This window comes from Lagopus muta, chromosome 7 (assembly GCF_023343835.1).
Source record: "Lagopus muta isolate bLagMut1 chromosome 7, bLagMut1 primary, whole genome shotgun sequence".
Lineage (NCBI taxonomy): Eukaryota > Metazoa > Chordata > Aves > Galliformes > Phasianidae > Lagopus > Lagopus muta.
This window is the reverse complement of record NC_064439.1, coordinates 605,653-633,594: the sequence shown is the minus strand read 5'-3', so window position 1 is coordinate 633,594 and position 27,942 is coordinate 605,653. Positions and strand designations below refer to the sequence as shown.

General features: G+C 61.5%; 4 protein-coding genes across 5 annotated transcripts; 2 read left to right on the top strand and 2 right to left on the bottom strand.

Moving 5' to 3' along the window:
* Positions 1–40: 40 nt before the first annotated feature.
* Positions 41–8,543, bottom strand: LOC125696396 (zinc finger protein 398-like). The gene is made up of 6 exons (XM_048951937.1): positions 8,410–8,543; positions 7,896–8,294; positions 5,570–5,696; positions 3,802–3,915; positions 3,432–3,560; positions 41–2,148 (listed from the first exon to the last, which is right to left on the bottom strand). The coding sequence occupies exons 1-6, from the start codon at positions 8,431–8,433 to the stop codon at positions 1,244–1,246; spliced, it is 1,698 nt and encodes a 565-aa protein (XP_048807894.1). The 5' UTR covers positions 8,434–8,543; the 3' UTR covers positions 41–1,243.
* Positions 8,544–9,984: 1,441 nt separating this feature from the next.
* LOC125696390 (tigger transposable element-derived protein 3-like) lies at positions 9,985–13,035 on the top strand. The gene is made up of 2 exons (XM_048951926.1): positions 9,985–10,117; positions 10,223–13,035. The coding sequence occupies exons 1-2, from the start codon at positions 9,985–9,987 to the stop codon at positions 11,908–11,910; spliced, it is 1,821 nt and encodes a 606-aa protein (XP_048807883.1). The 3' UTR covers positions 11,911–13,035.
* A 227-nt stretch (positions 13,036–13,262) lies between these two features.
* Positions 13,263–18,662, top strand: LOC125696393 (uncharacterized). Of its 2 annotated transcripts, none has more exons than XM_048951929.1 (4): positions 13,263–13,424; positions 14,877–15,503; positions 16,588–16,791; positions 17,347–18,662. In XM_048951929.1, the coding sequence occupies exons 2-4, from the start codon at positions 14,966–14,968 to the stop codon at positions 18,366–18,368; spliced, it is 1,764 nt and encodes a 587-aa protein (XP_048807886.1). In that variant the 5' UTR covers positions 13,263–13,424; positions 14,877–14,965; the 3' UTR covers positions 18,369–18,662. The 2 variants fall into 2 exon arrangements, with proteins under 2 accessions (XP_048807886.1, XP_048807887.1); XM_048951930.1 differs by having other exon boundaries at positions 15,105–15,503; positions 17,347–18,659.
* A 158-nt stretch (positions 18,663–18,820) lies between these two features.
* ZNF282 (zinc finger protein 282) lies at positions 18,821–24,512 on the bottom strand. The gene is given in 10 exon segments (XM_048951350.1): positions 18,821–20,296; positions 20,738–20,869; positions 20,960–21,070; positions 21,914–22,027; positions 22,137–22,263; positions 22,353–22,754; positions 23,916–24,252; positions 24,254–24,364; positions 24,366–24,456; positions 24,509–24,512. Coding segments are annotated over 10 exon segments (2,157 nt in total). The 3' UTR covers positions 18,821–19,568.
* Between the last annotated feature and the right edge of the window lie 3,430 nt (positions 24,513–27,942).

Here is a 27,942-nt window from a genome sequence, read left to right as displayed (position 1 = left end):
TTCAGAATGGAAACACTGTATTGACAGACTTTACAAAAGTTATTACAAAACACAACCACTAATCAGCAGCCAACGATACACAGCGGAAGAGACACTGCTCACAGTCACCTTGAGAACAACACCACTGAGTGCCAAAGTCAACCGATATTTACAGGGACGTCAGGAAAACTCCGGTCAGTCACCGCATACATTGAAGTGTTTTAGATCCATGGTGAAATATAGTGCCACACATTTCATTGTATAATAATAATAATAATAATAATTAATAATAATAATAATAACAACAATAACAACAACATCCTACTTCTACATTAACTGAAAACCGAACAGCTCTTTACAGGGGTTAGGAGAAGTTCCTTTCACTTGTCCAACTTACCTGAGTGTGAGACCAAACCCAGTAATAAAGTAACAGTAAAACCACCTTCTCCAATGGGAGTTCCTATGACAGACCAGCAGCGCTGCTCCCCCACGCCACAGGGAAACGACAGCAACGTCCTTCCAAAGCACACAGACATCTCCTCTTCGGATCAGAGACCCGGCTGCTCCGCGCACCCACACCTCCTCTCCCAACTCCTCCTGCTCCAATGTCCTCAGCCCTTTCTCCTTCCCGTCCTTTCCTCCTCCGCCTTCTTTTTCTCACCTTGCACTTTGCTGCTCTCTCCTCTCTGCTTTTCCGCCTTCGACAAGTGCTGCCCCACGTCCCTAACCACGGCCCTGCTTCGCCTCTGTCCCCTTGTGGCAGCCCAGCCTGGTGGCACGGGGCTGCTGCTCGAGGTGCGTCACTGCAGCCGGAGCGGGCGGCCGGCGGCCCGGGAATGGCGTCTTCCCTTCCTCCGTCGTCCAGCCTTGTGGTGAAACGAGCAGAAAAAGAATGAAAGCGAAAGCTTGTCACTCCTGAATATGCACAAAGATAGGTGGGGAAACACCTGCTAAATACAGATCCCCGGAGAATCTCTCAGGAGCATTCTCTACAGGCAATATCCAAACCTGCGTAGGGGACAAGTAATACGAGGCCTACGCCGCCAAGGAAGTCCCACGTAACCCCGCGGGGCTGAAGAGGTGCCCAGGCCTTCGTATCAGAGTTTTTTTTTTTAGAGGAATTCCTAAGATGCTTCAACAAAGCGGGCTTGGTAGCAAGACCACATGGATTAGCTGCGATACAAGTTCACCTCTCGCCATGCTGCGCGTCCACCGGCTTCGACCGTTCCGTCACTGCGAGCCCTTCCGCCCCGGCCGCCCGTCGCTACTGCTTGGTTTCCGTCTTCAAACAGAAGAGGCTGGTTTGAGTGGCCGACTCCAGGTTGTGCTGCAGGGCCTCCTCCATGGGCCGGGGGTTGCGGGAGTGGATTTTCTGGTGGCAATTCAGCGACTCCTTGTAGCGGAAGTGCTTCCCGCACACGGGGCATTGGTACGGGGTCTCCCCGGTGTGGACGCGCCAGTGCTTGAGCAGGTGGTCCCTGCGGATGAAGCTCTTCCCGCACTCGGTGCACTGGTACGGCCGCTCCCCCGTGTGGATGCGCTGGTGGCGGATGGCTTTGGAGAGGTCCCGGAAGTCCTTCCCGCAGTAGGTGCAGGTCAGCGGCCCGTCGCCCTTCCCCGTATGGAGCTTCTGGTGCAGGATGAGGCTCACCTCCAGGCTGAAGCTCTCTTTGCACTGCGAGCAGGTGTAGGGCCTTTCCACCATGTTGTTCGGCCTGACGAAGCCGTACTTGAAACCGGAGCCCTTCTCTGAATTGGCGCGCTTGGACGGTCTGGAGCGTTGGCCCTTGGCGGAGGATTTGGATTTCTGCCTGAAGCTTTCCCCGGCTTCCAGGGAAGTGCAGGCCTCCTCGTCCACGTGCGCTCTCTGATGGGCTGCAAAGAGCTCCTTGTCCAGGAAGCTCTGCCCGCACTCGCAGCAGATGTACGGCCCCTCCTCTGCGGCCATTTCCTCGGGAGCTTCCTTCTTTGACAGTTCCCTCCCGCGGCGCGAGGAGCGCCTCAGCCCGTTGCCCGCTGCGCCCCTCTGCTGCGGCCCCGACCCGCTCCGATTCTTGCTGCTCGGCTTTAACTCTTCCTCCGGGTTGGAGAAAACATCATCCCACTTTCCCGCTAACGAGGCAGGAAGCTCGAGGCTGTCAGGGCTTTCCTCGTCGCACTGCTGCGCATCTGACAGAGCAGAGACACTCGTGTCATTTCTCTGAGATAAGAACAGCCTCATCATTTAGACTGCAGTTCTTTTGGGGCTTTGCACACTCTCTGCTTTGCACACTCGAGACGGTACCTGGCATGACAGGGCTGCAAGTCCCAACTGGGAGCTAAGCAGAACTGCAATACAAACACAGCCAAAGTATTTTGACTTCTTGGGAAAGCTCAGACAGCGTGAAGGTGAGACCTCTCTGTACAGCCAGACAAAGGGAAGGAGTGGGTTTCTCAGTTGGAGATGAACCAGACCACGTCAGCATGTGGCACAGAATAGAGACAAAAAGATAGAGGGAAGGGGAATAAAACCTCTTTTCTTTTGGGGCTTGTACAGTGTTTAGACCCGGGGCTGATTGATCTCCCCAGGTAACTCGGAGCTCCTGCCAATGGCCCCAGCGAGCAGGATGAAAAGAGACAGAGGATCTGGGGCTATAGGAAAGGGGTCTGAAAAAACCACGGGGTTTTGCAGTGCACAAAGATAAAGGTGTGCCCATGTTTGTGTGCACAGAGCAGAGCGACCGCTCCGCATTCCCCATCACGGCGCTCTCCATTTGCTCGTCGCTTTGCCAAACACCTCAACGTGCAGCTTGCAAACAGGCTGACTGGTTTGTACCAGGCTGAAATTTAAGAAAAGCATCAGCTGCAGCAGCTCGGCTGCTTGTGAGAACAAGGCCAGGAAACCAAAGCCACGTCCCAGCAGGGTGCGCTTCCCCAAGCGGCTTCTGTGCCCCCATGCTTCAAAGCAGGGATGTGGAGGGACAGGCAGTGACAAGGACATGCCTTGTGATGCACCACAAAAAAGCCTCACATTTGGCTGACAAATAAAAGCTGTGAAAAATATCACTTTACCCATTAGTGGAAAAGACTTGTAAGAACATTGCTGCTAAAGCCATTGAAGCTTGCCCGCTCGTTGCACGCTCCAGGCCCTCTCCACTTCCTAGCTGGCCAAACATGCTACCTCACTGAGCGAGCCAACGCTGTGCAGGTGCCCTGCACCCCCAGCCAGCCCACAGCTGCTTTTACAGCCTGCTGCTTGTGTACCAGAGCTCCTTCTGCATGTGTGTCATCCATCTGCCACGGCTGTCATCCAGCTCCCGTGCTGAGCCTGAGGCAAGCCTGGCACAGACCGCAATGACGGCAGGGCCTCCTGCAGGGACAGCCCCAGCCAGAGCCAAGAGCCTGAGAGCATCTCTAGCCGCCCCTCTGCCACTCTGTGCAGCACTCAGTGAAGCTCTGCGCTTCTAACTCACATGTATTGGGAGCCTCCATGCTCTCTTCTTCTTCCTCTTCTTCTTCTTCTTCAGAACCGTAGTGACTTTCAGCCAGGGTATCTTCGTATTTACTCCACGAGTTGTCATCGGGACCGGGGAAGAAGAACTCTGTGCACAGGAGGGAGAACAACCTGAGTTTATGCTCACACTTTCCAGGTGCTTTATAGAGGGTTTCAGGACAGATGACAGCAGCAGCGAGGAGCTGGCTAGGAGAGCAAAGCCACTCCTGAGCTCACGGACAGCGCTGGCAACACTCATCAGCAGAAGCAGGAGGAAGAGCTCAAGCAGACTGTAGGAGCCGCATCTGCTTTCCATCACCCCACTGCAACCCAGGAACTTCACATCTCACCAGTGCTGGGATCCGTAGGGGTTTCTCCTCCCTCAGAGTCATCCTGGTCCTCAGCATTGGGATCCTCTCCTTGCTCAATCCGTGACAGGAGGTCAGGTTTCGAAATCGCGGTATCTGTATGTTAAAAAAAAGAAAAGCAAAGAAAAGAAGAAGAAGAAAAATAAAATCAGAACGTTTCCTTTGTCCTTTCAGGGCAGAGAACCTTAAACCTTCACCCACCGACCTTCCTTCACTGCTGGGGAGGACGGGTAATGGAAAGAGACTTGAGAAGATGCTCTCACATGCCTGCACCGCTCACCTTGTCTGGGCCCTGGGACAGTGAGCGGGCTGCAGGAGCACGCTCTGCTCGGGTGAGGAGCACCTCCCAGCCTGCAGCGCGAGGAGCAGAACAAGAAAATGCATCTGTGCTTACCTTCAGGCCTCCTCTCTTCTCCTCTGTGCTAAAGTCCGCGGATCCATTGCAATGGCAGCTTCAGCTTGGGGTCAGAACCAGAGCTGTCAGCCAGCGGCAGCAGCGGAGGTGCCCTCCCCACACGGTTCCCTCCAGCCCCGGATTGCCACAGCCAGAACCGTTCCTTCCTACTCGTCCGAGTCACAGGCTGCTTGTGGATTTTGGTGGGGGAAATGGGAAAATTAAAATTTCCCCTAGCATGGAGAGCGGAAACTTAATTTTGAAACAATAAGCGTGAGCCTCTGGTATTAATTTCCACCACTGCTCTGCTGGATCCATAGCCTTAACGAGGACCTAGCCTTCAACCCAATTAATCAAAACAAAAGGGAACCTTCAGATTAAGCACAGATACATTTTTCTAAGCTCCAGGCTCAGACCCACGGATCTCTTCCAGTAGGACTTTTACATTCCTGCACCTTGACAACAGGACTGTTGTTTTACAAGGGAGAATGGGGGCGGTTTTTATCCTTTGCCTTTTTCTCTTCTACACAGGGACTGTCCAAAAAAATATTTATATTAAAAAAAAATAAAAACAATGTTGGAAAGACGTGGATTGTGCAGAACTGGAGGGCAGGATGGTTGTCTGCCAGGGATGTCTGCGCTCCCATATGGATGTCCAGCCAAGGCAGCACCACTTCTCAAAATACACACAGGTGCCTGAAGCCCTCGTGAGGTGCAGCACAGACCCACAGTTGGGACTGGAAGGAGCCAGCAGGGCACATTTGTGCAGCGTGGAACAATCTGCCCCGAGCCATCAGAAGTGGAGCAGAAGGCTGAGACCTGCAGGAGCAGATGCTGCAACAGTGTGCACAAGAAGTGTTCTCCAGCACCAGGCTGGGGGTGAGGCAGAGCACCAAGGCAGACAAACTGTGCTCTCCTTCCCTAGCAAGCGTTCTGCTGATGGAAGGGCAGATCTACAGACAAGGCTGGGAAGAACTGCTGGCACTCATCCGAAGCAGCAGCGAGCCGAGGCGCCCAGCACAGCACATCTGTGGACCTCTGCATCACCACGAAGCTCCCTTTTCGTCCAGAGCCTGTAAATCTCTCATTTCCCTCGTCCTCATAACCCAGGTCCTCTCATGGCTCCAGCTGGGTGGCCAGAGACCATCAGAAAGGCAGAGTCGCTGCACTGCTCAAGACATCCATCCACTGCACAGCTAACACAGCGAGGAGCAAAGCGCTGACTGCTGGGCTGCTACTGAAAGTCAGCATGAGAGCTGGCCAGACTTCTCACCACCCACCCTCCCGGATCCACCAGGCACAGCCCGGAGGAGCCGTGATGCCAAAAGCACAGGGGGAGCCCCAGCCAGCCTTTACCCATCGAGATCACGGCCTCGTAGTTGCCCTTCATGATATGCCTGTAAAGCTCTTTCTGCCACTCGTTCAAGTTCTTCCACTCGTCTTCCGAGAAGCTAAATGAGGTGTCGTTAAACGCCATGGGGACCTGCAATTAGAAGCACCACATATTCAGCTGTTTTCATGGAAAAGCTCAGGTGAGAAAGGACTCTAAAGAGCATCAAATTCCACCCACCCTGCCGTGGGCTGGCTGCCCCACAGCTCGGGCTGCCCGGGGCCCAGCCATGGCCTTGAGCACCTGCAGGGGTGAGCACCACAGCTCTGGGCAGTGCCAGCACCTCATCACCGCTGGGTAAAGAATCCCTGCCTACCATCCCACCTAAATCTCCCCTCTTTTAGTTTAAAGCCATTCCCCCCTTGTCCTGTAGCGATCTGCCCCTACAAGAAGGCTCTTTTCCTCCCATTTATAAGCTCCATTATGTACTAGAAAGGCCACAACAGGTCTACCTGGAGCCTTTTTTCCCTCTAAGCTGAACACCCCCAGGCTTCTCAGCCCATCTTCATAGAAGAAGTGCTCCAAGCTCTGAGCATCTTTGTGGCCTCCTCTGGATCCAAGGGCCTCTTGTTGAAAACATGCAAGGATGTTTTCTCATTCTAACCCCCATACACCTGGCTCAGCTCTCAGCTCGGCTCTGTCAGCTCAGTGAAGGGATATGATGTTTTCCCCCACCACCTGCCTAAGCCTTGCCCCCCTATTCAATCTCCCCATGCTTCAGACAACGGATTTTGCACATCATACACCACAATTCCTGCTCAGTTTTGGACATAATTCTGCTGCAGCCTCCTCTGAACAAGAACTGGGAGTGCAAATACGGGCAGGGATTTGGGGATGACCCACATCGTGTCCCTCTGCCTGACCCAAACAGCAACCCACCCATGTGCTGGGTCAAGCACCAGCTGCACAAGCACAGGGGTGTGCAGCCACACTGAAGGACCTGTGCTGGTGTTCCCAACCAGCAGATGAGCTGCGTGCTCATCATCCACAGTGGCTGGGGCCTGGAGCAACTGCCTTACAGGGAAAGGCTGAGATCCCTGGCGCTTTTCAGCCTGGAGAAGAGAAGGCTGAGAGGGGATCTCATCAGTGCATATAAGTGTTTAACAGGTAAGGGGAACGAGGCCAGGATTTTTTCAGCAGTGCTCAGCAACACAACAAGAGGCAATGGGCATAAATGGGAACATAGACACATATCTCTGCCTGATCTTGAGGAAGAGTTTCTATAGTTTGAGGGTGGCAGAGCTCTGGCACAGGATGCCCAGAAGGGTGGTGGATTCTCCTCTGGAGATACTCAAAACCCTCTGGACACTTCCCCATGCACCCTGCTCTGGGCACCTGCATTATAGGCGGGTTGGACTGGGGGAGCTGCAGAGGCCTCTTTCAACTCCTACAGTTTTGGGAATCTGCATTAGAGAATCACAGAAACACAAGGTTGGAAACGACCTGCAAGATTATCCAGTCCAAGCGTCCTCCCATCACCACCGCTACCACAAGCACTAAACAGATCTCGCAGCTCCTCATCCAGACACCTTTTGAACACTGCCAGGGATGGCAACTCCACCACCTCCCTGTGCAGCCATTCCAGTGCCTGATCACTCTTTGAGAGAAAAAGTTCTTCCTCATGTCCAACCTAAACCTCCTCTGGTACAACTTGTGGCTGAAGCACAAGCTCTGTATCACAGTACAGAATCACTGAGGTTGGAAAAGACCTCTGGGATCCCCACGTCCAACTCCAGCTCTTCACTACACACTCACCAATCCACATCCCTCAATGTCACAATGTCACATCCTCACAGTTCTTGAACACCCTCAAGGACGATGACACCCTTCCTCCCCCCCCCACTCCCTGAGCAGCTGTGCCAGAGCCCAACTGCTCTTCTGAGAAGAAATGGTTCCTAATACCCAACCTGATCCTTCCCTGGCACAACATGACAGAATCACAGAATAGCTTGCGTTGCAAAGGAGCACGATGCTCATCCAGCTCCAACCCCCTGCTGTGTGCAGGTTGCCAACCAGCAGCCCAGGCTGCCCAGAGCCACATCCAGCCTGGCCTGGAATGCCTGCAGGGATGGGGCATCCACAGCCTCCTTGGGCAACCTGTTCCAGTGCCCACCACCCTCTGGCGGAAAAACTTCCTCCTCATATCTAGCCACAAGCAGCCATGGTGCGATGCCATCACCTCTCATCCTATCAGGAGCAGAGGCTGACCCCACCTTGCCACCACCTCACAGAGGTGAGATGAGGTCTCTGACACAGCCCAGAGGTCTCTGACATGGCTCATGGCCCCGTTACCTTGGGGACCTCCCCCTTGGCCCCAGGGGGCAGCCGCAGGATCCAGAAGTTCCTATTCTTCAGCAGGTTCTCCATGTTCTCCAGCCTCTTCTGCAGCTGCCCGTACTCCTGGATGAGGGTGCCCAGGGCCGTCCATTTGCTCTCCAGCTGGTTGCCGAACTCCACAGCCGTCCTCTCGCAGCCTATCAGTTTGCTCTCGGCCATCCTCATCCTGCCCTCCAGGTTCATCAGTTGGGCCGCCTGCGCCTCCACCTTCCTGTCCACGGCCTGCACCTCTGTCACCAGCGTCACCGAGATCTCGGCGGCGGGCAGCTCGGCCTCCCCGCCGGGCCCTTCTTCGGGGGCGGCCAAGGGCTGCTCCAGGGACAGCTCCTGGGGTTCCATGGCCCACTCCAGGTCCTGGGGACGGACGGACACACGGCCGTGGGCAGACGGGCCGGGCCCGCAGGACGGCTCCGCGGGAAGCGGGGAGGGCGGAGGAGATCGGGCACGGAGCGGGGCGGGAAACGCTTACCTGAGCGGGGGCCCACTCGGCCATAGCCCTGCGAGAGCGGAGGAGCGGAGCGGAGGAGCGGAGCGGAGCGGAGCGGGGCCGGGTGGAGCCGGGCGGGGCGGGGAGGGGCGGGGCAGCGGCGGCGGCGGTGCGGGCCCGGCGCCTCTCAGCAGCGGCGGAGCAGAGCGGCCATGGCGCGAGCGCGGTGCATGCTGGGAGAGGCGGGGTGGGGCCGCGGCGACACCTGGCGGCCGGGAGGAGTCGGTGCGTGATGGCGCCGTGCGACGGCGCGGCGGTGCGACAGAGCGAGGCTGTGACGGCGCGACAGTGCGACAGGGAGACAGCCTGAGCCGCTACGGCGCGACAGCCTGAGCGACAGCAGTGTGACGGCGTGACAGCCTGAGCCGCGACAGTGCGTCAGTGTGACAGCCTGAGCCGCAACGGTGCGACAGTGTGACAGCGTGTCATTGCAATGGCCTGAGTTGCAACAGTGCGTCACTGTGCCAGCGTGACAGCCTGAGCTGCAACAGTGTGACAATGCAACCCTGCAGCAGCCTGAGCCACGATGGTGTGACAGCATAACAGTGCAACGCTGTGACAGCCCGAGCTGCAATAGTGCAACTGTGCGACAGAGCAACAGTGCAACAGCATGAGCTGCAGCAGTGCTACGGTGCAGCAATGCAGTCTGAGCTGCAACAGTGAGACAGTGCAACAGCACAACAGCATAATATGCTGCAATGCAACACTGCAGCACTGCAACAGTGCAGTAGCAAAACAGCCTGTTCTGCAACACTGCAACTCTGCAAGAGTGTAAGAGCCCCCCCTACAACTGTGCAACAGCGCAACAGCACAACTGCCTGTTCTTCAACAGTGCAAGTGTGCAGCAGCTTATGTTGCAACAGAGCAACGCTGCAACTGTGCAACATCTGGTGCCGCAACCGTGCATCCAGCAGTGCAGTATGTAGAACTGCAACACACAGCATCACATCACTGCACCCACTGCTGCAATGCTGCAATGCCACAACGCTCAGTGCATTCAGCACAGCGATGCTGGACCTGCTGCTCTTCGTTCTGCAGCCATGCATCCAGCACTGCAGCTCCCTGCCCAGTACTGCAGCACTGCTCTCACTCTGCCCATTGCCGTGCTGTGCCCACTGCACTGCTCTGACATCATCTCACATGGCTCTGTTGTCATCACACATTGCTGGGATGTCTTCTCACAGCACTGCCTCCATGTCAGCCCGACACCATGGTGTCATTCTACACCGCTGGGTCACACACGCCGTTCTGACGTCATCCTACGTGGCTGCGAAGCAAGCTTGCACCGCTCTGATGTCACTGCACACTGGTGATGTCATCCCGCACTGCTACAGTGTGACTTCCCACCGCTGTGATGTCACCTCACATCGCAGATATCACTCGCACCACTCTGTTGTCACCACGCCATGATGACGTCACATCTGACGTCACAGCACATCACTGACATCGCTCCGCGCGCTGTCTCCCGCCCGCCTGCTCCTCGGGGCTTTCCCCGCCTCTGATTGGCCGCCCCGCAGCCAATCCTCGCGCGGAACCCTACGGCGGCGGCCCAATGGCATGGCAGGAGAGGAGCGGGGGGGGGTGGGCGGGGCTAAGTGCGCGCTCCCGGCGCCGGCAGCCGGGGTCGCGCGGTGCGGTGCGGTGCGGTGCGGCCCCATGAAGGAGGAGCGCGATCAGCTGGGCACCGTCGGTAAGGCCCGGGCCGACCGGGGATCACCAACCCGAGCCCTCGGGATGAGGGCATTGTGCCAAACTGGAAAGGTTTGGCCTCAAAAACGCTCCCGTGTCTCTGCAGGGCGCTGGCTGCAGAAGGACGGGCGGAGGGAGGAACCCAGCGCCGTGCCGGCGTGGGAGCGGCGCTGCGGCGGCCGCGGGCCGGGCCCCGGTGCGGGTGATGCGGGGCTGAGCCTCACCGAGAGCGCCGGGACCCAGCCGGGGCCCGAGTGCTCCGAGTGCGGCCTCGGCGCCACGCGGAGGACCGGGGCGGGGCCGCGGGCCGCGGCTGGGCCGCGGGCCGGCACGGGGCAGCCGCCGGCGCGCAGCACGGCTGGGAGCTGCCCGGTCCCGTGTGGTGCCTGCGGCCGAGGCCCGGCCCCGGAGCCCTCGACGCCCCGCAAGGAGCGCAAGGAGCTGTCGCTGACGGAGAAGGTGCGCGTGCTGGAGATGCTGGAAGGCCCCAAGGTGTCCCAGAGCGAGCTGGCCAAGCGCTTCGGAGTGTCACAGCCGCAGATCTGCCGCATCATTAAGAACAAGGAGAGGATCCTAAGTGAGTGGCAGCGCAACGGCAACCCCGAGCGCAAGCGCAAGAGGGAGGGCAAGGAGGGAGCGGTGGAGGCTGCTCTGCTGCGGTGGGTGCAGGGCGCCCGCGCCGCCGAGCTGCCCATCAGCAGCGCGCTGCTGCAGCTGAAGGCCAAGCACCTGGCTGAGGCGCTGGGCACGCCAGGCTTCGAGCCCAGTGGCAGCTGGCTGACACGCTTCAAGCTGCGCCACAACGTCGCCCTCGAGAAGCCGACGCTGGTGCAGGATGGTGGGGCCGAGCACCAGAGCTCACTGCCCGAGCTGCTGCGCAGCTACGCGCCCTCGGAGGTGTACAGCTGTGGGGAGACTGAGGTTCAGCTGAGAGCTGATGGCGAGAGGCTGACGCTGCTGCTCTGCACCAATGCTGACGGCTCGGAGAAGGCGGCGCTGCGGGCGGTGGGGCGCGTGGCCCGTCCCCTGTGCCTGCGTGGCATCAACCTGCGGAGCATGCCGTGGAGTTACCGCGGTGGCGGCCGCCTGAGCGCCACGCTGTTTGCCGAGTGGCTGCAGGACTTCAATGAGGAGATGCAGCGCAAGGGAAAGAGCGTCCTGCTGCTCGTTGAGGAGCGCGAGGAGCACCCCTACCTCCAGCTGTCCAACGTCCGGATGGTCTTCATTCCTCCCACAGCTGTGCTGGCACAGCCCCTGCACCGTGGCATCGCCAGGGACCTGAAGGGCCACTACCGGCGCCGGCTGCTGACCCAGATCCCAGCGGCACGTGGCTCAGAGCCGCCCACCCTGCTGGATGCCCTGCACATGCTGGCACAAGCGTGGGGTGACGTGCGCCCGGGCCTCATTACCAGCTGCTTCCGTGCCGCCAGCTTCAGCCCCAATAGCTGCCCTGATGCGCTGCTGGCACCTGTCTGGCTCGGCCAGGAGGAGCTGGAGAGCTTTGGGTTGATGGATGAGGGGCTGGAGCGCCTTGCGGATGCTGACACGGCCGAGGCAGAGGACTGGGACAGGGGTATGGAGGAGGGCGAGGACTCTGGGGAGCCAGTGACAGTGCAGCCGTGCCCCTCAGAGCCTGAGGTGTGGGACAGCCTGGCCACGCTGCGGCGGTTCCTGGAGTGCCGAGCCACCTCGCCGGACCTCTTGCAGATGTTCTACACGCTGCAGGATGCTGTACACACAGTGTCAGCGGGGGCAGAGCCAGCACTGCTGGGGGACAGCCATCCCAAGCAGTGAGTGGGGTGGTGGCATCAGTCGGTGTCTCATCACGAGCAGAGCTTCTGCCAGCAGCAGCCATCGCCACTGTGGAGCTGCGCTGTGTATGATGGGAGTGGGAGGGGGGGCAGGGGGTAATGTCGCTGTGCTCGCTGGACCCAGCAAAGAAGCAGGGAGCTCCAGAGGTTGGCAACGGGCACATTAAAATTGAGCAAGTCAGCAAAGGCGCTGGTGATTGTTGTCATTTACCGTCGTTTAGCACAGCAATTAACAGAGGCACTGCATGCCTCCAGGCTGGGGTTTTGCAGCTGACAGCAGTGGTGCCACCCTGATTGTCCCATTGTCCTGTCGTGGGTTGGGGACAGACCCAACCGGTGGAACCCATGAGTGCCCTGGGAGCCCCCAGCACAGCCCCCCCCCGATGTGTGCAGGACCCCTCAGCCTAACACACCTCTGGGTACCTCTGGGGGTACCTTGTCGTCAGCACTGTCATCCTCTACGGCACTGTGTCCACAGGTTGGGAAGGGACATGGGGGGGACATCCCCCAATTTGTGTGTATTGGGCTGGGGACAAGGCTGTCCCTACAGCTTGCAAAGGTGCCTCGTGCCCGCTCCTGCCGGAGCTTGGAGCCCCCTCCTCCACACAGGAGAATCTCTGCTGACACCCGGGGTCAGTCTGATGCTACAGAGCACCAGGGCAAAGCAAAAACGCGTTGGGTTGTTGCCCCCTCAAAGGCAATGAGGCACAAGGGACTGTGGGGGGGTCATGGCGTGTTTTGGGGAGGGGGTGCTCGCTGGAACACAGCTGGGGTGGGACACGTGGGAGGTGCTCATGAGGTGCCCAGGGCGGGGGCACTTCGGGATGCGGCGAGTGGGGGGGGTGGGCAACGGGCCTGGAGGAGGGGGGTCAGTGCACCCAAAGGGGCGCTGGGGGGAGCCAAGGGCAGCTCGGCTGGGGGGACAGGATGGACTTACCAGGGTGCACGGAGTGAGGGGGGGGCACCCGTCGTGAGTCTGCCCGGGGGAGGGCACCGCACGGGGGTGTAAGCGAGCGGCACGGAGGTGCGAGGAACGCCCCGGGGGTGCGCGGGGAGGGGAGCGTGGAAGAGAGCGGAGAGCGGGCGGAGCCGGGATCCAGGGAGCAGCTCCCGCAGCTCCCGCAGCTCCCGCAGCTCCCGCAGCTCCCGCAGCTCCCGCAGCTCCCGCAGCTCCCGCAGCTCCCGCAGCTCCCGCAGCTCCCGCAGCTCCCGCAGCTCCCGCAGCTCCCGCAGCTCCCGCAGCTCCCACCCAGCACCGCCCCCGGGCCCCGCCCCCCGCCCCGCGCAGCGCTACGCGGCGTCGTTCCGCGGCGCCGCCCGTAGGGGGCGCCCACAGGCCGAGGCGCGCAGCCCCGCGCCGCGCCGCGCCGCGCCGCTCGGAGGCGGAGGAAATGAAGGCGAGTTCCGCCGAGGCGGGAGCCATTACCCGCCGCCAGCGGAGCTGAGCCCGCCGAGCCCGGCTCCGCCGCTCCCCCCGCCGCTCCCGGCCCGGCACAGGTAGGCGCCGCCGCCCCGCCCCGCGGCTGGGGGCAGTTCGGCCCCGGGCCGGGCCCGGCGCCCGCCCGGAGCGGGGGGTGGGGGCTCGAGGGCGCGCTCCGTTCCCGGCCCCTTTGTCCCCGGTGCCCGGCGGCGGGCGCGAACAAAAGGCGGCCGGAGAGGGGCAGGGCGCGGGGTGGCCCTTCGGGCGGCGGCCCCCCGGAGGGGCGCGAGGCCTCGGCCGGGCCCCGCGGCGCCGCGGCCCTGCGGCGCGGCTGCGAGCCGCCCGTCGCGGCCGAGGCCTCTGCCTGCCCCGCCGTGCCGCGAGGATGCTCCGTGCCCGAGGCCTCCGCTCGTCCCCCCCGCGGTCCGGAGCCGCTCCCCGGGGCCGCGCCGTGCCAGAGCCGCTCGCCGCGGTTTCCCGGTTTCTCTGTCGCCGCCGGGCGCTCGGGCCGGCCGTGCTTTTCCCCGTGGCCGTGAGGCGCCGCTCGCCCTGCCCGAGCCCTGCGGCCCCGCGGCCCTTCCGCTCGCCGTCTTGCCCGAGGTCTTTGCCGTGGCCTCGAGGCGCTCGTCGCGGCGCAGGCTTTACCCCGGGCCGTCACCTCCGTGCCCCGAGGTGCCCGCTGTGTCCGAGGCCTTCACTGCCGTCTTTGCCGCGGCCGTGAGCTGTTTGCCGTGGGTCAGGGGCTTCGCCGTGGCTCCCAGGCTCTCCTGTTGGAGCCGAGGGGTTCTCCGTGGCCCCGAGGTCCTCACCTGGAGCCTGAGGTGCAGAACCCGGCAGTGTTCTGCTTGCTCTCTCCTTCCCAATGGGAGAGGACTGAAAAAAACAGCTTTAAGGTTCTTGCCGTGGCTGAGATCCCTGCCAAGGTCTTCACTGCAGCCTTGAGTTGCTCAGCACAGCCAGAGCCTTTGCCGTGACCCAACGCCTGCACCACAGCCGAGGTCTTTGCTGTGGCCTTGAAGCCTTGATGCTTTGGCCGTGGCTGCGGCCGTCACCAGGTCCTGGCTGCGGACCTGAGGTGCTGCACGTGGCCAAAGCTTTCACCGCGGCCCAGAAGCAGTCACTGTGGTGCTGAAGTTGTCGCTGTGGCTCCTGCTGTGGCCCTGTGCTCTCACAAAGCCGTCTGCTGGAGCACTGAGTGTGCAACTAGAGCTGCTCCCTGAGGCCCTGAGCTGCTCCTCATTGCCCTCCGTGTGGCACTGATGCCTCCCCGTGGCCTCGAGGCTCTCCCCGTTGCCCTGTGCGTGGCCCCGAGGCGCTCACCATGGCCCTGAGGTGCTCGCTGTGGGACCACAGCCCATGTCACTGTGACCGTGACCCCTTCTGTGCCCCCCAGTAGCTGGCTGGGGGCCCCGGATAGCTCTGGTTGGAGAGGGCCGGGTCTCCCTCGGTATCCCTGCCTGCCATAGGGGCCCTGTGGGGCGATGCTCTGCCACCACCCACCGCTGCCCTTTCCTTTTCTCCCCTCCCAGGTGCCGGGGCGAGGGGATGAGGTGCCCCCCTGCCGCGTGGTGTGCCGAAGCGGCTCTTTAGATCCTCCCCAGCCCAAGCCTCCCCTGCCATGGATGCCTCGGGGGCCGTTGCTTCGGCTCCCTCCTCCGCGGCTCCCTCGGGCTCCCGCAGCCCCATGTTTCCCCCAGGAGCTGACAGAGAGGAGTGGGGACCGAGGTTCAATTGTGCCCCTTCCACCTCTGCCGCAGCCTCGCAGGCGATGCCAGCGTCTGGCCGGAAGAGGAAGGCCAACTTCTCCAATGACGAGACCGAGACGTTGGTCTGGAATGTGGTCCGGCATTTCAGCGCCCTGTATGGGTCAGAAGCCCTTCGGGCTCACCCTGTGCGGCGGAAGCAGCTCTGGACCCAAATCCAAAGCCGTGTCAACTTCCTGGGCTACACCGAGCGCTCCATCGACGACCTCAAGCACAAGTGGCGCGACCTGCGGTTGGACGTCAAGAAGAAGATCACCTCCAAGAAGCACCTGCCCATGAACCGCGCCGGCGGGCCGCTCCACAAGCCGCGCCTCACGCCCCTGGAGAAGATGGTGGCTTCCACCTTCTTGCAGGCCAGTCACGACTCGGAGCCCGAAATCATCCTGGATCCAGGTCAGTCGTGTTGGTTGTCCGGGGCTGGGAGAGCTGGGGCAGCAGAGTGCTGTGCTGCAGCCCTGCCTGCGCTCTCAAGTGATGCTGCCCTGGTAATGTCACTGGGCTGCGGTGCCCCAAGCTCTGGGGTCTGCCGAGCAGTTGGATGGTGGAAGGAGACTTGTGGGTTTTGCTCTCCTATGTGGTTTGTGTCGGGATTGCAGGGCTGCAGTCCCGTATCTGAATAGCAAAGCACCAGGGTTGGAAGCTGAGTAAGCTGGAATTAAAATCCACCGTGGGAATAACCTGGGATTGACATGAACGCGTCAAGCATTGTGGAGTGGGTACTTGTTGTTGAGTCCAGTGTGCTGCCTGGCATCGCTGGATACCGTCTGAAGGCAGCCAGTAGAAGACAGGATAGGATTTTATTCCCCCTGTTCCTTTCAGTGTTAGTGTCCCTCACTTTTAGCTGAAGCCAGAGAGAGTGGGAGCAGCTGCTGCATTACCGTGGTGTTGTGTGAGGCTGGGGCTTCCTGGGCACGCTGCACCCTGTGCTATCTGCAGAATACATCTGAGTCGTGGTCTCACGTGGGTTCTGCTGTTGGGTGACACTTAATTCCCTCAGATAACCCAGGAGATGCTTGCAGGGACAATGCTGGGGTTAAGTAGCCATTGCTGTGGACTGGGCCACCAATGTGCTTGGTAACTGGCCAGGAGGCAAACATCCCCTCCGCCGTTTCATTTCCACCAAGGGGACATGTCTGTGTTCTTTGTACCCTCGAGGACACCAGCAGCTGTTCCTGCTCCTTCCTCTCCTCTTCATCAGGTTCCACAGGAGATGGGTGGGCAGCGTGGCTCTGGTTTCTCTTCTGAAGCAGGCTCGGGCTGTTTCAGAACCAGAACCCCTTCTTAGTGCGGTGCAGAAAAGTTTTGGGCTTGAGGAGGAGGACCAAGGGGTGCCAGCCCAGTCCTGTGGGCAGGCGATGGCAAGCAGCCACACAGCTTGTCCCTTTAGGAGGCACTTTGGTGTTAGCAGGTCACCCTCTTGCCCTCGACGCCATGCCGCTGTCGCCATGACTGAAGCTGGATTCTCTCTGTCCCACAGATCTGTTCTTCCCCGGTGCATCCAAGCAGTCCTTCATGCACCTGCAGCCCGGCGTGAGCCACCCCAGCATTTACATTGACACCAACGGGCAGCCCTCCTCCCTGCCCGACGTGGAGGGCTCCGCTGCGCCCCGGCTGGCGGTGCAGAGCCCCGACCCCTCGGTCATCTGCGAGTACAGCCGAGGGGAAGGGCAGAGCAGCTCGGGTAAGGCTGTGCTGGGGCTTCGTGGGGGGGGAGAGGAGGGCAGTGGTGGCTGTTTGGAGCCTGGGGACCTGGCTGAGGTGGGGAGTGGTCTGCACCAGGAGCGCAGTCCTGGTGTGGAAGAGCCCGGCTCTGAGCCCAGCCCCGTGGGTGCTGCCTCCACGTCTGCACAGCCCAAAAGGCTGTGGGTACGTGAGCCCAGAGCACGGTTCTGCAAGCACCAGTGCTGTTCAGTGGCAGGAATCATAGAATTGTGTAAGTTGGCATTTAAGGAAGAGACCTTCAAGATTAAATCCAACCACTGCGGTTCTCAACAAAACAACTTCCATGTCCACGGCCCCTGCACTGTGAGCAGTGTTTGTGCAGCGGATCCAAGGGAGGACAAAGGCTGTGGTGTTCCTTGCAGCACTGGGCCTGCGGAACCAACAGCTGTGGGTGCCGGGAGGTGTGCAGGAAGGCATGCTGAGGGTCGGGCAGAGCGTCAGGAAGGGGGGGGGGCAGCGCTGAACTGATGTGGCAGCGATGTGTGCTCACAGGAGGGTTTCTGTTCTCTTCCAGCCGAGTCGGGAGCGGAGCTGCGGACTCCGGACATGACAGCCATATCCCCATCCCTGCGCAACGAGTCCCTGGTGTCCTACGCGTCCATGTCGGAGGAGGAGGAACGGGAAGGCCGGGAGGTGGAGAGGGGCCACGGCGGGGCGGCGGGGCTGCAGCCCGGACCCGAGGCCCCGATGTCAGCAGAGGAGGACATGAAACTGTCCCGCCAGGCCATGCTGATCCGCCGCTGCAGCTCCCAGGGCTCCGTCACCTCCCTGCCCGAGGACCCTCTCAACCCCGCGGACGCTCACTCGGACTGGGGCCACGACGGTGCGTCCGAGCTGCCCGCCCTGGGCCGCGCGGTCGACTCCTCGCACCCCGAGGAGCAGGCGGGGGGCTCGGGCCCGGAGGCGGGCTCTTTGCCCAGGGTACTGATGGGGCCCGCCTGGGAGAAGCCCCCCGACGAGGATCCCCCGGCTCGCTCCCCGCTGCACGGCGGCGCCCTGACCGAGGAGTCGCTGCCCTCCTCCGCCTCTCCCCCAGGCGACGCCCCGGCCGCCCCCGGCCGCGGCCCGGGCTGCTCCCGCCTGCGGGAGGAGCGCCGGGACAGCTGGAGGACTAACATCCATCACCTGCTGGACCTGGAGGAGCAGTGGGACCAGCTGTACCACCAGGAGCTGGCCATGTGGCAGGAGGAGCGAGCCACGCAGCGCGAGGAGCGCGCCCGGGACCGCGAGCTGCAGTTCCGCCTGCTGGGCGTCCTGACGGACATCCGCGACGAGCTGCGCTACCTGCGCCAGGAGCGGGCCGGCGCCCGCCAGAGCCAGGGGCCGCCTCCGGAGCCCCGGCCGGAGCCCGGCCCGCTCCTCGAGCAGCCCAAAGCCGAGCCCGGCTTCCCCGAGCCGCAGGCGGCGAACGCCGGCTGGGCGGAGACCGCCGCGCCCGGCCGCGGCCCCTTCGGTAACCGGGGCCGCGGCCGTCGCAGGGGCCGACCGCGCGGCTCAGCCTCCAGACACAGACGGCTGTTCCTCGCCAACAGCTAGGGCGGGAGGGTGCCGTCCCGCGAAGGACGTGGTGTGCGTACAGCCCTGCCCGGAGCCGCGGCCGCGCGTTGCTCGCGGGGGCCGGGAGGAGGTCGGTGCCCGCCGTGCCGGCACGAAGGTACGGGGCTGCGGGCGGCCGGCACCGTGCGCGCCTGCCCGCGTGCCCGCGTGTGCGAGCCCAGGCTGGGGGTGCAGCGTCGCACACGCGAGGTTCGTGCGCGCGCCGTGCCGATGGGGCGCGCGTGCGACGGCGCATAGTGGAGTAGGATTTTACTACCTTGGGGGGGGTGGGGAAGTGTTAGGAACACTTTTAGTCGCTGGTGGGCGAACATTTTATGCAAATCATTTAATGACCTAATTTGCATATAACCATAAACTTCTGTTTCAAAAAAAAAAAAAAAAAAGGCAAAAAGAGGCAAAAAAAAAAAAAAAAAAAAAAGCCATCACTGCATGTGTTGACTCAGTGCCCCCATCCCCCACGGTCCAAGCGCGGCCCATGCTGGGGTGACAGCGCGGCGTGCTGCCCCGCGAGGCTGAACGTGTCACCGCGTGTGGGTGATGGCGCTGCAGTCCTTGCTGGGCGGCGCGGGTCCCTTTTGGGAGACAACAAGCAGCCAAAGGAGTGAGACGGGCACCGGGTTTTATTCCTGGTGCCGGTTTGGAAATGCGGGGGGGATGCGGGGAGGGGTGGGCTCTGCGCGCAGCCCAATTCTCAGGGCCAAGAGTTCAGCGAGGGAAAGGAAAATGAGAAACGCCGCGTGTCCCTGCGGGGCTGCTCTGCTTCCAGCCCCTGCTCCGGCTCGGGGGACACCGCCACTGTCCTGGGGTGGCTTTGAGCAGGGACCCCACGGGGCCAGGGCGAAGGCGCGGCAGCCCAGCACGACTTTATTCTGCGTTGCACCGTCCATACAAAACGACACCCCAAGCACTGTACAGAGCGGGACGGCACGGGGAGTAAAAATAAGCGGGGGGATGGAGGGGGGGGGGGCAGAGCGGCAGGCGGGGACGGGGACGCGGCCGGCGGCGGCAGCTCCGCCCGTCGTTCCCCGGATTGTCGGGGTTGGGATGAGCGCGGGGCTGCGAGCGGCTGGCCTCGGCGGGGCCGGCCGCCCGCGTTTGGTACGAAGCTCCGTGGCCGACGCGAGCCGCCGGTACCGGGGGCGGGGGGGCCCTCAGTCCGCAGCCGCGGGCCGCCCCTCCCTAATCTCCGGGGGGCAACCCGGGGGGCTGCGGCGGCGGCGGGGGTCCGGCTTCGGCCCCGTGCACGCGCTGGTGGTCCTTGAGGGACTCCTTGTAGCGGAAGCTGCGGCCGCAGGCAGGGCACTGGTAGGGCCGCTCGCCCGTGTGGATGCGCTGATGCTTGAGCAGGTTCTGCTTGCGGATGAAGCTCTTCCCGCAGGCGGCGCAGACGAAGGGCCGCTCCCCGGTGTGCAGCCGCTGGTGGTTCTGCAGGTGCTCCTTGCGGCTGTAGCACTTCCCGCACTCGGTGCACTTGTAGGGCCGCTCGCCGCGGTGGATCATCTGGTGCCGCACCAGCCCCGAGTGGCAGTTGAAGCTCTTGCCGCACTCGGCGCACGGGTACGGCCGCTCGGCCGCGTGGCTGCGCTGGTGGATGCGGAGGCTTTTCTTCCCGCTGAAGCTCTTCCCGCACTCGGCGCAGCCGTGCGGACGCTCCTCCGACACCGACACCGGCACCGGGACCCCCACCGGCTCGGCCGCCGGCCCCGGTTCGGCGCTCAGCGCTTTGCTCAGTCTGTGCTGCGCTGCCGCGTTGCCCCCGGCCGCCGCCGGCACGGCCTGTCCCTCCGGGGTCCCAAAGCTCGGGGCTGGGAAGAGCAGCTCGCCCGAGGCGCCCGGCAGCACTTCCTCGGGGGGCTCGGCGCGGGGACAGCGCTGCTCCTCCATCTTCACCAGCAGCGCCTCACCGGCTGCAGGGGGAAAGCTTTGGTCAGCGGCTGGCGGGGAGTGGGGCCGTACCGACAACGTGCTCTGCACCGCATCCCCGGCATGGAAGCACCGGGGTCGTGGGAACAACGTGGTCTCCAGTGCATCCTGACCACAGAAGGACTGGGGTCACGGTGACAATGTGGACCCCAGGGCTCCCTCCGGACAGAGTGGCCCTAAAATCCACTCCTGCTTCAACCAGGGCACCGCAGCACACGGGCAGGGCCATCCTCGCCGCCGCCACGATGCCCATCAGGGCACCCCAGTGGGGTCTCCCCAGTGCCACCCCCAACCCACATCAACACCAGAGCACAGCACCACAGGGGCACGGCCTCACTGCCACCATGACACCCACTGGGGCAAAATGGGGGCCAAACCCCAGCACATATCGGCACAGTCTGCAGTGGCTGTGGGCCGTTGCTCACCGGGGCCAGGACCAGGGACGGGACCAGGCAGGATTTCCCTCTCTGGCAGCTCCCAGGGTTCCCTGACGCACGGTTCCTCCTCCTGCTTGATCCACGACAAGAAGTCGTGAGCTGTGATCAGGGCGTCTGCACCTGTGGGGAAGGACAGGGATGGGGACATGGGGCTGTGGGGAAGGGACCGTGCTGAGGGACGGCAGATGCTGCGGGCAATGGAGACTTCACCTGCACAGGGGTCGGTGGGCATCCCCCGCTCCTCCCCAAACTGCTGCTCCCCAACAAATGCCACCTCCTGCTTGATCCGGGACAGGATGTCGGAGGTGGAGATCAGCGGCTCTGTGCACAAGGAGAGATTTGGGCGGCGCCGGGCTGCGGCCACCCAACACAGCCCCACACACTGCCCCGGGGTGTCCCCTGTCCCACAGCAGTGACAGGACTGTGTACAGCTCCCCGGGGGAGTGTGGGGATGGGTAACCATAGGACATGCCATAGGGGCAGGTGACCATGTGACATCCCATAGGTTGGGCAACCACAGGATATCCCATAGGGACGGGTGGCCACGAGGCATCCCATGGGATGGGTGACCATGGGACATCCCAAGAAGACAGATGACTGCAGGACATGCCACAGGGACAGGTGACCATGGGACATCGCAAAGGGATGAGTGGCCACTGGATATCCCCCAGGTGAGCACAGAATGGCCCATGGGGATGGATGACCACAGGACATCCCACGGGGTTGTGTGAACATGGGACATCCCACAGGATTGGGTGAGCACAGGATATCCCGTGGGGTTGGATGACCATGGGACACCCCACAGGGTTGGTGACCACTGGATATTCCATGGTGACAGGTGACCATGTGATAAGGATGGGTGGCCATCAGATATCCTGTATGGTTGTGTGACGACAGGACATCCCATGGGGGTGGGTGACTGGCAGACATCCATCCCATGGGGACAGGTGACTACTGGATGGTGTTGGCTGACGGCAGCCCAGCACGCAGGGCCACGTGACAACAGGGTATGCCAAAGCGATGGGGGACCACGGGGTGTCCAATGGGGACGGGTGACCAAGCACAGCCGGTGGGACCGGATGGCCTCAGCACAGCCTGTAGGGATGGGATGCTGGAGGTGTGCACCCTACAGGCAGTGGGGCTAGGGCCGAGACGGTGCCTCACCCGCACAGGCATCTGCCGGCATCTCGCGCTGCTCCAGGTCCTGCTGATCGGGGACGCAGGGCACGTCCCCACGCTCCAGCCGGGGCTGTGTGTCACTCCTGGACAGTGCCGCATCTGCGCAGGGGGGACACAACGCGCGTCACAGCAGCGGCCGGGCCGTCCCTGTGATGGTGCTGGGGGACGGGCAGGACGGCTGCGATATGGGCCTGACGGGGCCGTGTACCCAGGGAGATGAGCGACTCGTAGTTCTCCTTCACCAGGTTGTTGTACAGCTCCTTCTGCCACTCCTCCAAATTCTTCCACTCCTCCGCCGAGAAGTAGACGGCGATGTCAACAAACGTCACCGGCACCTGAAGGGACAAAAGCCTGCAGCTCAGCGCTGCCATCCCGATGGGCTCCGGGACCCCCTGCCCCCCACCCGGCCCCGGCACAGCCCCACCTTGGGCACCTCCCCGCGGGGGCCGGGGGGCAGGCGCAGCACCCAGAAGTTCCTGTTCTTCAGCAGGTTCTCCACGTGCTCCAGCCGCCGCTGCAGCAGCCCGTACTCCTGGATGAGGGTGCCCAGCACGGCCCATTTGCTCTCCAGCTGGTTGCCAAACTCCATGGCGGTTTTCTCACAGTCCAGGAGTTTCTTCTCGGCCGTTCCCGAGCGGCCCTCCAGGCTGAGCAGCCGGGTGGCCAGCAGGTCGATCTTCCTCTCCATCGCCTGCACTGTGGCCACCACCGTCCACAGCGACGCCTCGGCTGAGTGCAGCTGTGCCTCCCTCACGTGCGCCCGCTCTGGGAGCAGCGGTGGCTGCAGAGGCATCAGGTGGGGGGGTTCCACGTTCCACTCCTGCACCTGCGTGGGGAGGCACGCACTGGGGGGCCGCGGCAGCGCTGCTCCTTGTGACCCCATGTCGTCCCAACCCCGTTCTGTGCCCGAGCCCGGGAGAGGCTGCAGCATGAGTCACGGGGCTGCAGAATCACAGAGCTTGGAGCAGGACCGTCTCATCCGACCACCAACCCGTCCCCACCAATGCCTGCTCCTACAACCATCGAACCTTCGTGGTTGGACAGGTCCTCCACCACCATCAAGTCCCATCACGTCCCACCCCCACAGCCCCACTCTGAGAATCACAGAATGACAGAACCACGAAGGTTGGAAAAGACCTCTGGGATGACGCCCAGCCATCCCCACCACCCCGACTTCCATAGAACCACGCAGGTTGGAGAAGACCTCTGAGATCACCAGGTCCCACCACCGCCCCTTCTGCGCCGTCAGAGGATCACCGAGGATGGAAGATCACCTCTCCAACGACCAGCCACCCATCAGCCCATCCCATCCCATCCCATCCCATCCCATCCCATCCCATCCCATCCCATCCCATCCCATCCCATCCCATCGTGCCAACGCTGAGTGCCACAACGATTGGAAAAGGCCTCCAGGAGCATCCAGCCCCACCACAGCATGTCCGCGTACCACACGTGCACAGCCCCGGGATGTCCCCACGTGCCACCTGCGATTCACTGCAGCTGGAAAAGACCTCTCCCACCCCCAGCCCATCACCGCACCGACTCACGCGGCACAGCGCTTGGAACGGACCCCCCCCCTCCCGGGGTCACCACTCTGCCCGGCACCCCGGCCCACCGCCCAGCGCCGCCCACGAGGTCACCGCATCCCGCGGCGGCAACGGGGAGGGACCCCCCCCCCACACACCTTTGTTTTTTAAGGGGGGGGCTTCTGGGTCGGCTCACGCGGGATCCCCCCGGGTCGGACGCGGGGACGGGGCGGCGCGGAGCTGCGGGACGTCGCGGCGGGGGAGAGGGGACACCGGGGGGGCGAGGGGTGGGGGGACGCGAGTCGACGGGGACATCCGGGGGCGGCCGGGGAGGGGAGGAGCGGGGCCGCGGGGGCCGCATCGGGGCCCTACGGGAGCGCCGGGCGGGGCGGCTCCGCCTCCGGGCAGCGCGCGGGGCCGGAGGGGGGGCGGGGGGGGCGGTCGGCCCGGGCCGCGCTTACCTGTGCGGGAGCCCACTCCGCCATGGCCCCGCGGAGCTGCGCCGGGCCCCGCAGGCCGGGACCGGGCCGAGGCGGGGAGAGAGCGCTGCCGAGCGGGGCCGCGGGGCCGCCCGACGCCGCGCACGGAGCGGGGCCGCCGCGGGGAGCGCCGCCGGGAGCGCCGCGGGGGGGAGCGCCTTGCGGGCCGGGCCCCGCCGCCCCGCCGAGCAGCCGGGGGCAGCCGGGGAACTGCATCCGCTCCCGGGGCCGAGCGGGCGGGGAGCGGCGAGAGAGCGGAGCACTGCCGCCTACCGGCCCGGCACCGACACCGGGCGGCACCGGCACCGCGGCGCTGGGAGCCGGGGGGAGGCGGCAACCGCGGCGCATCGCCGCCCCGGGGCGCCCCGTGCGGGGACGGCGGGGAGCGGGCGGACGGCGGTGCCCGCAGCTCCGGGCTCTCCGCCGCGGCTGCCCGGAGCGCTAGGAGGGGACGCTCGGCCGCCAAAGGTGCGGCGGTGCCGGCCGTGAACCGAGGGCGCCTCGCGCTCCTTCGGGTCCCTCCCTGCCCACAGCGGGTGCTCACCCCACGGACGGGGTCCGACCCGCCTCGGCACCCATCCGGAATGGCAGAATGGCTCGCGGAGGAGAGCAGGAATGCCCGCAGCTCCCCGTCGCGCTGCCCGTTGCTTCGCAGGAGCTCAGCGGGCCGGTCGGGCACGACCTCCTCTTCACATCGACTGCCGATGTTCCTCACGTGCTTGGAAGTGTCGGGTCGGGTGTTAGGAAAGGCTCCGGACCGACATTAGGAGCAATTTCTTCTCCAAGCAGCGGTCGGGCGCTGGCACAGCTGCCAGAGGTGTCACCACCCCGGAGGCGCTCAGGAGCCGTGGGGATGCGGCCCCGGGGCTGTGGGCACAGCGGGGGTGGGGTGGGGGTCTCAGGGGTCTGAACCGGAGTGTCACTGCTTCCCCATCCTTGCATCAGAATGCTCCTTAAATAATGCTTTGGGTGCAGTCAACACGGCTCCGTTCAGCTCCACACGAAGCATCCAGCCACCAATTAACACCAGCTCCTAATCACCACCCTTTGGCCACCACCAGCCGTGCCTCTCATTGACTCACAGTAGAGCTCCACAAGGAGCACGGAGTCCAACACCACATAGGACCACCCAGAAATCACACCACGACATTGGGAGCTTTATTCAGCTCAGTAACATCGTCTGGTTTCAAACCTTTCCCTGCAGCTGATAGAAGCCATCACCTCTGGAGGACATTTTGTAACAGAACACAAAACCTTTCCCAGTGAGGCGTCGGGCCTCCAACCAGTTCAGGTTGGTGAGTTTGGGTTTTTCTGTAAGGCTTTTTCTGTCCACTTATAGGGCAGCGCTCCTGTGTGAGCTCTCTGCTGTCCAATCGGGGCTGCGTGGTGACCAAAGCTTCAACCACAGTCTGTATGCACGATGCCTGGTGCTTCTTGATGTGAACCTGCTCGTGGTTTAGAAGCCTTTGGGTGAATAGCAGATGGTGATGGGACAAGGGGAATGGTTTTAAAGTGAGACAGGGGAGGTTTGGGTTGGATATGAGGAGAAAGTTTTTCCCCCAGAGGGTGGTGAGGCACTGGCACAGGCTGCCCAAGGAGGCTGTGGATGCCCCATCCCTGCAGGCATTCAAGGCCAGGCTGGATGTGGCTCTGGGCAGCCTGGGCTGCTGGTTGGTGACCTGCACACAGCAGGGGGTTGCAATGAGATGAGCATCGTGCTCCTTTGCAACCCAGGCCGTTCTGTGATTCCATGATTCCATGAAAAATTCTATGAAAGCCTTCTGCTTTCCCCAAGGACAACACTTTGGGTGCCAGCACTGTAAGCAAACACTTTGAGGCACCGTTTTCCCATGAAAACCTGTGTCAACCACTGTCTAATGCAGCTCTCCCTTTCCCTCTGCAGATGGGTCCAACGAGGAGACGACTGCAAATGACTGCCACAGCTGCCCTGGCACCTCAGGGGAGAGCTAGGAACAGAAGCAGGATTTGTCTTCCCATCTTTAATTCCAGAAATCATAACTAGAAGATTGAAAACTCAACAAGTGGGAGGTCTTGAACTGATGCAGCCACAATGCACCTCAGCACTGGGTGCACTGTGCCATCGGTGGCTCCTGGCTGCCTTGCTGGCACACTTGTTTTCCTCCAGCTGACTCCTTCTCATGCAGTGCACAGCACATGCTCTTCTTTTTTTAATCAGGTCAGAACTGTACAAAAAAACAGAGGCTGTTGTCTGCCGATTCCAGCTGTGTGTAAAAACCACAAACTACGCAAAGAATAAAAAGGTGGAATTACATCACTGCATTATTGTGTGGATTTTTACATTTGAGAGACTGGAAATAGCAACAGAATGAGGTTAGGCTAAAATCAGCATTTCCCAAACAGCACAAAGCAGAGCAAGCAACTGCTGGGGCTCCTCAGGTCTGCAGTCAGAGCACCTTCCTGTAATTAGCCTGTAATTAGCATCAGGTCTGCTCTGCTGTGAGCCCAAGGAATCACCTGAAAGCTGAGGAAGCAGAGGGGCTCACAGCTTCAGATTTAAAAAGCAGTGCTTTCAAATGTCGTCGGGTACTTCATGCTAACCAGTGAGATTTCTTCATTTCCTGGGGTGTTGCTGGTGTTATTTAACCATCCTGCACCAAACACAGCTCAGCACTCTTGGGTGAATCACAAAAACTACACGGTGGGATTTGGGGGCGATGAAGGAACACAGAACTCTGTGACTCGTTAATCACAGGGCCATCATCGTGGCAGCTCCTTAACTCCCGCGTTTCAACCTTTTCCTTGCTTTAAGGCTTAAGCCTTTTTCTCCTTCACCCCTCACGTGCAGTACATGCATCACCTGGGGCACCAACGGAGGCCCTGAGCTCTCTGGCAGGGGAGCACCTCCACTGCCCCTCTTACCCCATCCGTGCAGTGCGTGGCTTCAGCTCCTCGCACCACCAGAGGGCGGGGTGGGCAGCACACATGGAGCTGTTAGAAAAGCGAGTGGATCGTACAAAGACCTCCCCTCATAAACACTCAGAATTAAGGTTAATCCACAACAGAATCCAAGGGTTTGAGGAGTGAGTGGAAGCCCAGAGGCAGGCTTAGAAACAGCACAGATCCCTCAGCCTTCAGAAATAAAGGGAAAAATAACCCCCACCCCAAGTGCTTACAGACCTGCAATCCTCTTCATCACCTCCTCCTCGTACAATTCCTTCTGCCACTCTTCCCCTCTTGTGCTGCCACGTTCCCAAACGTCCCACAGGCCTAAAACAGAAAGCATTCAATGCCAGTGCTGTGCTGAACACACTCGAGAGCCCTCTGTTCAAACAGTGTTAGCATAGCACATTACCTATGGAGCTTACAGCTCAATCTCCTCCTGTCATTTCTACATGGAGCATGAAAGCAGCAAGATGACTTTAAAATAATGTGACTTGATGACTTCCTAAAGCAATCGAGCCAAAAATTAGTTGTAAAAAAACCTGCAGTCAGTGAATTGGAAACCACAGTTGCTGAATTAATAAAATAATCAAAACCTAAGAAATTTCAGAGTGCTTTTAAAGCACATTCTGAGGAGCTGCTGCAGTCCATCAGATCCGGCTCCAAGAGCTTCCCCTGCTGATAAGACTCAGAAGGTGATGCGAACAAAAATTAAAGCCCTACGAATAGTGACGATTAAGACATTTTATGTTAGAAGAGACTGAAGGCAAAATGTTAAAAATGTGTTCTCATATTGCCATTCATTTCTTTTGATTCATCCGGATCTTTCTTGAGCTGAGCAGTGCTGAACACGGCCCCTGTTGCTGCAGTCTGAACCCAAACACAGCACCCACACATCCATGGTGAGAAGCAGTTCACACTTTGCCTTCACAGCTACTGCATGCAGCGTTTGCAGCTGGAACCTGAGCACAGAGAGCTCCCAGATGCATTCAGTCCCCTCTGCCACCAACCTCTGAACGCCGCATTGCTGCCTCCTTGACTGGCATTGCATGAAATCCCTCCTATTAAGAGAAATAAACGCGGCTGA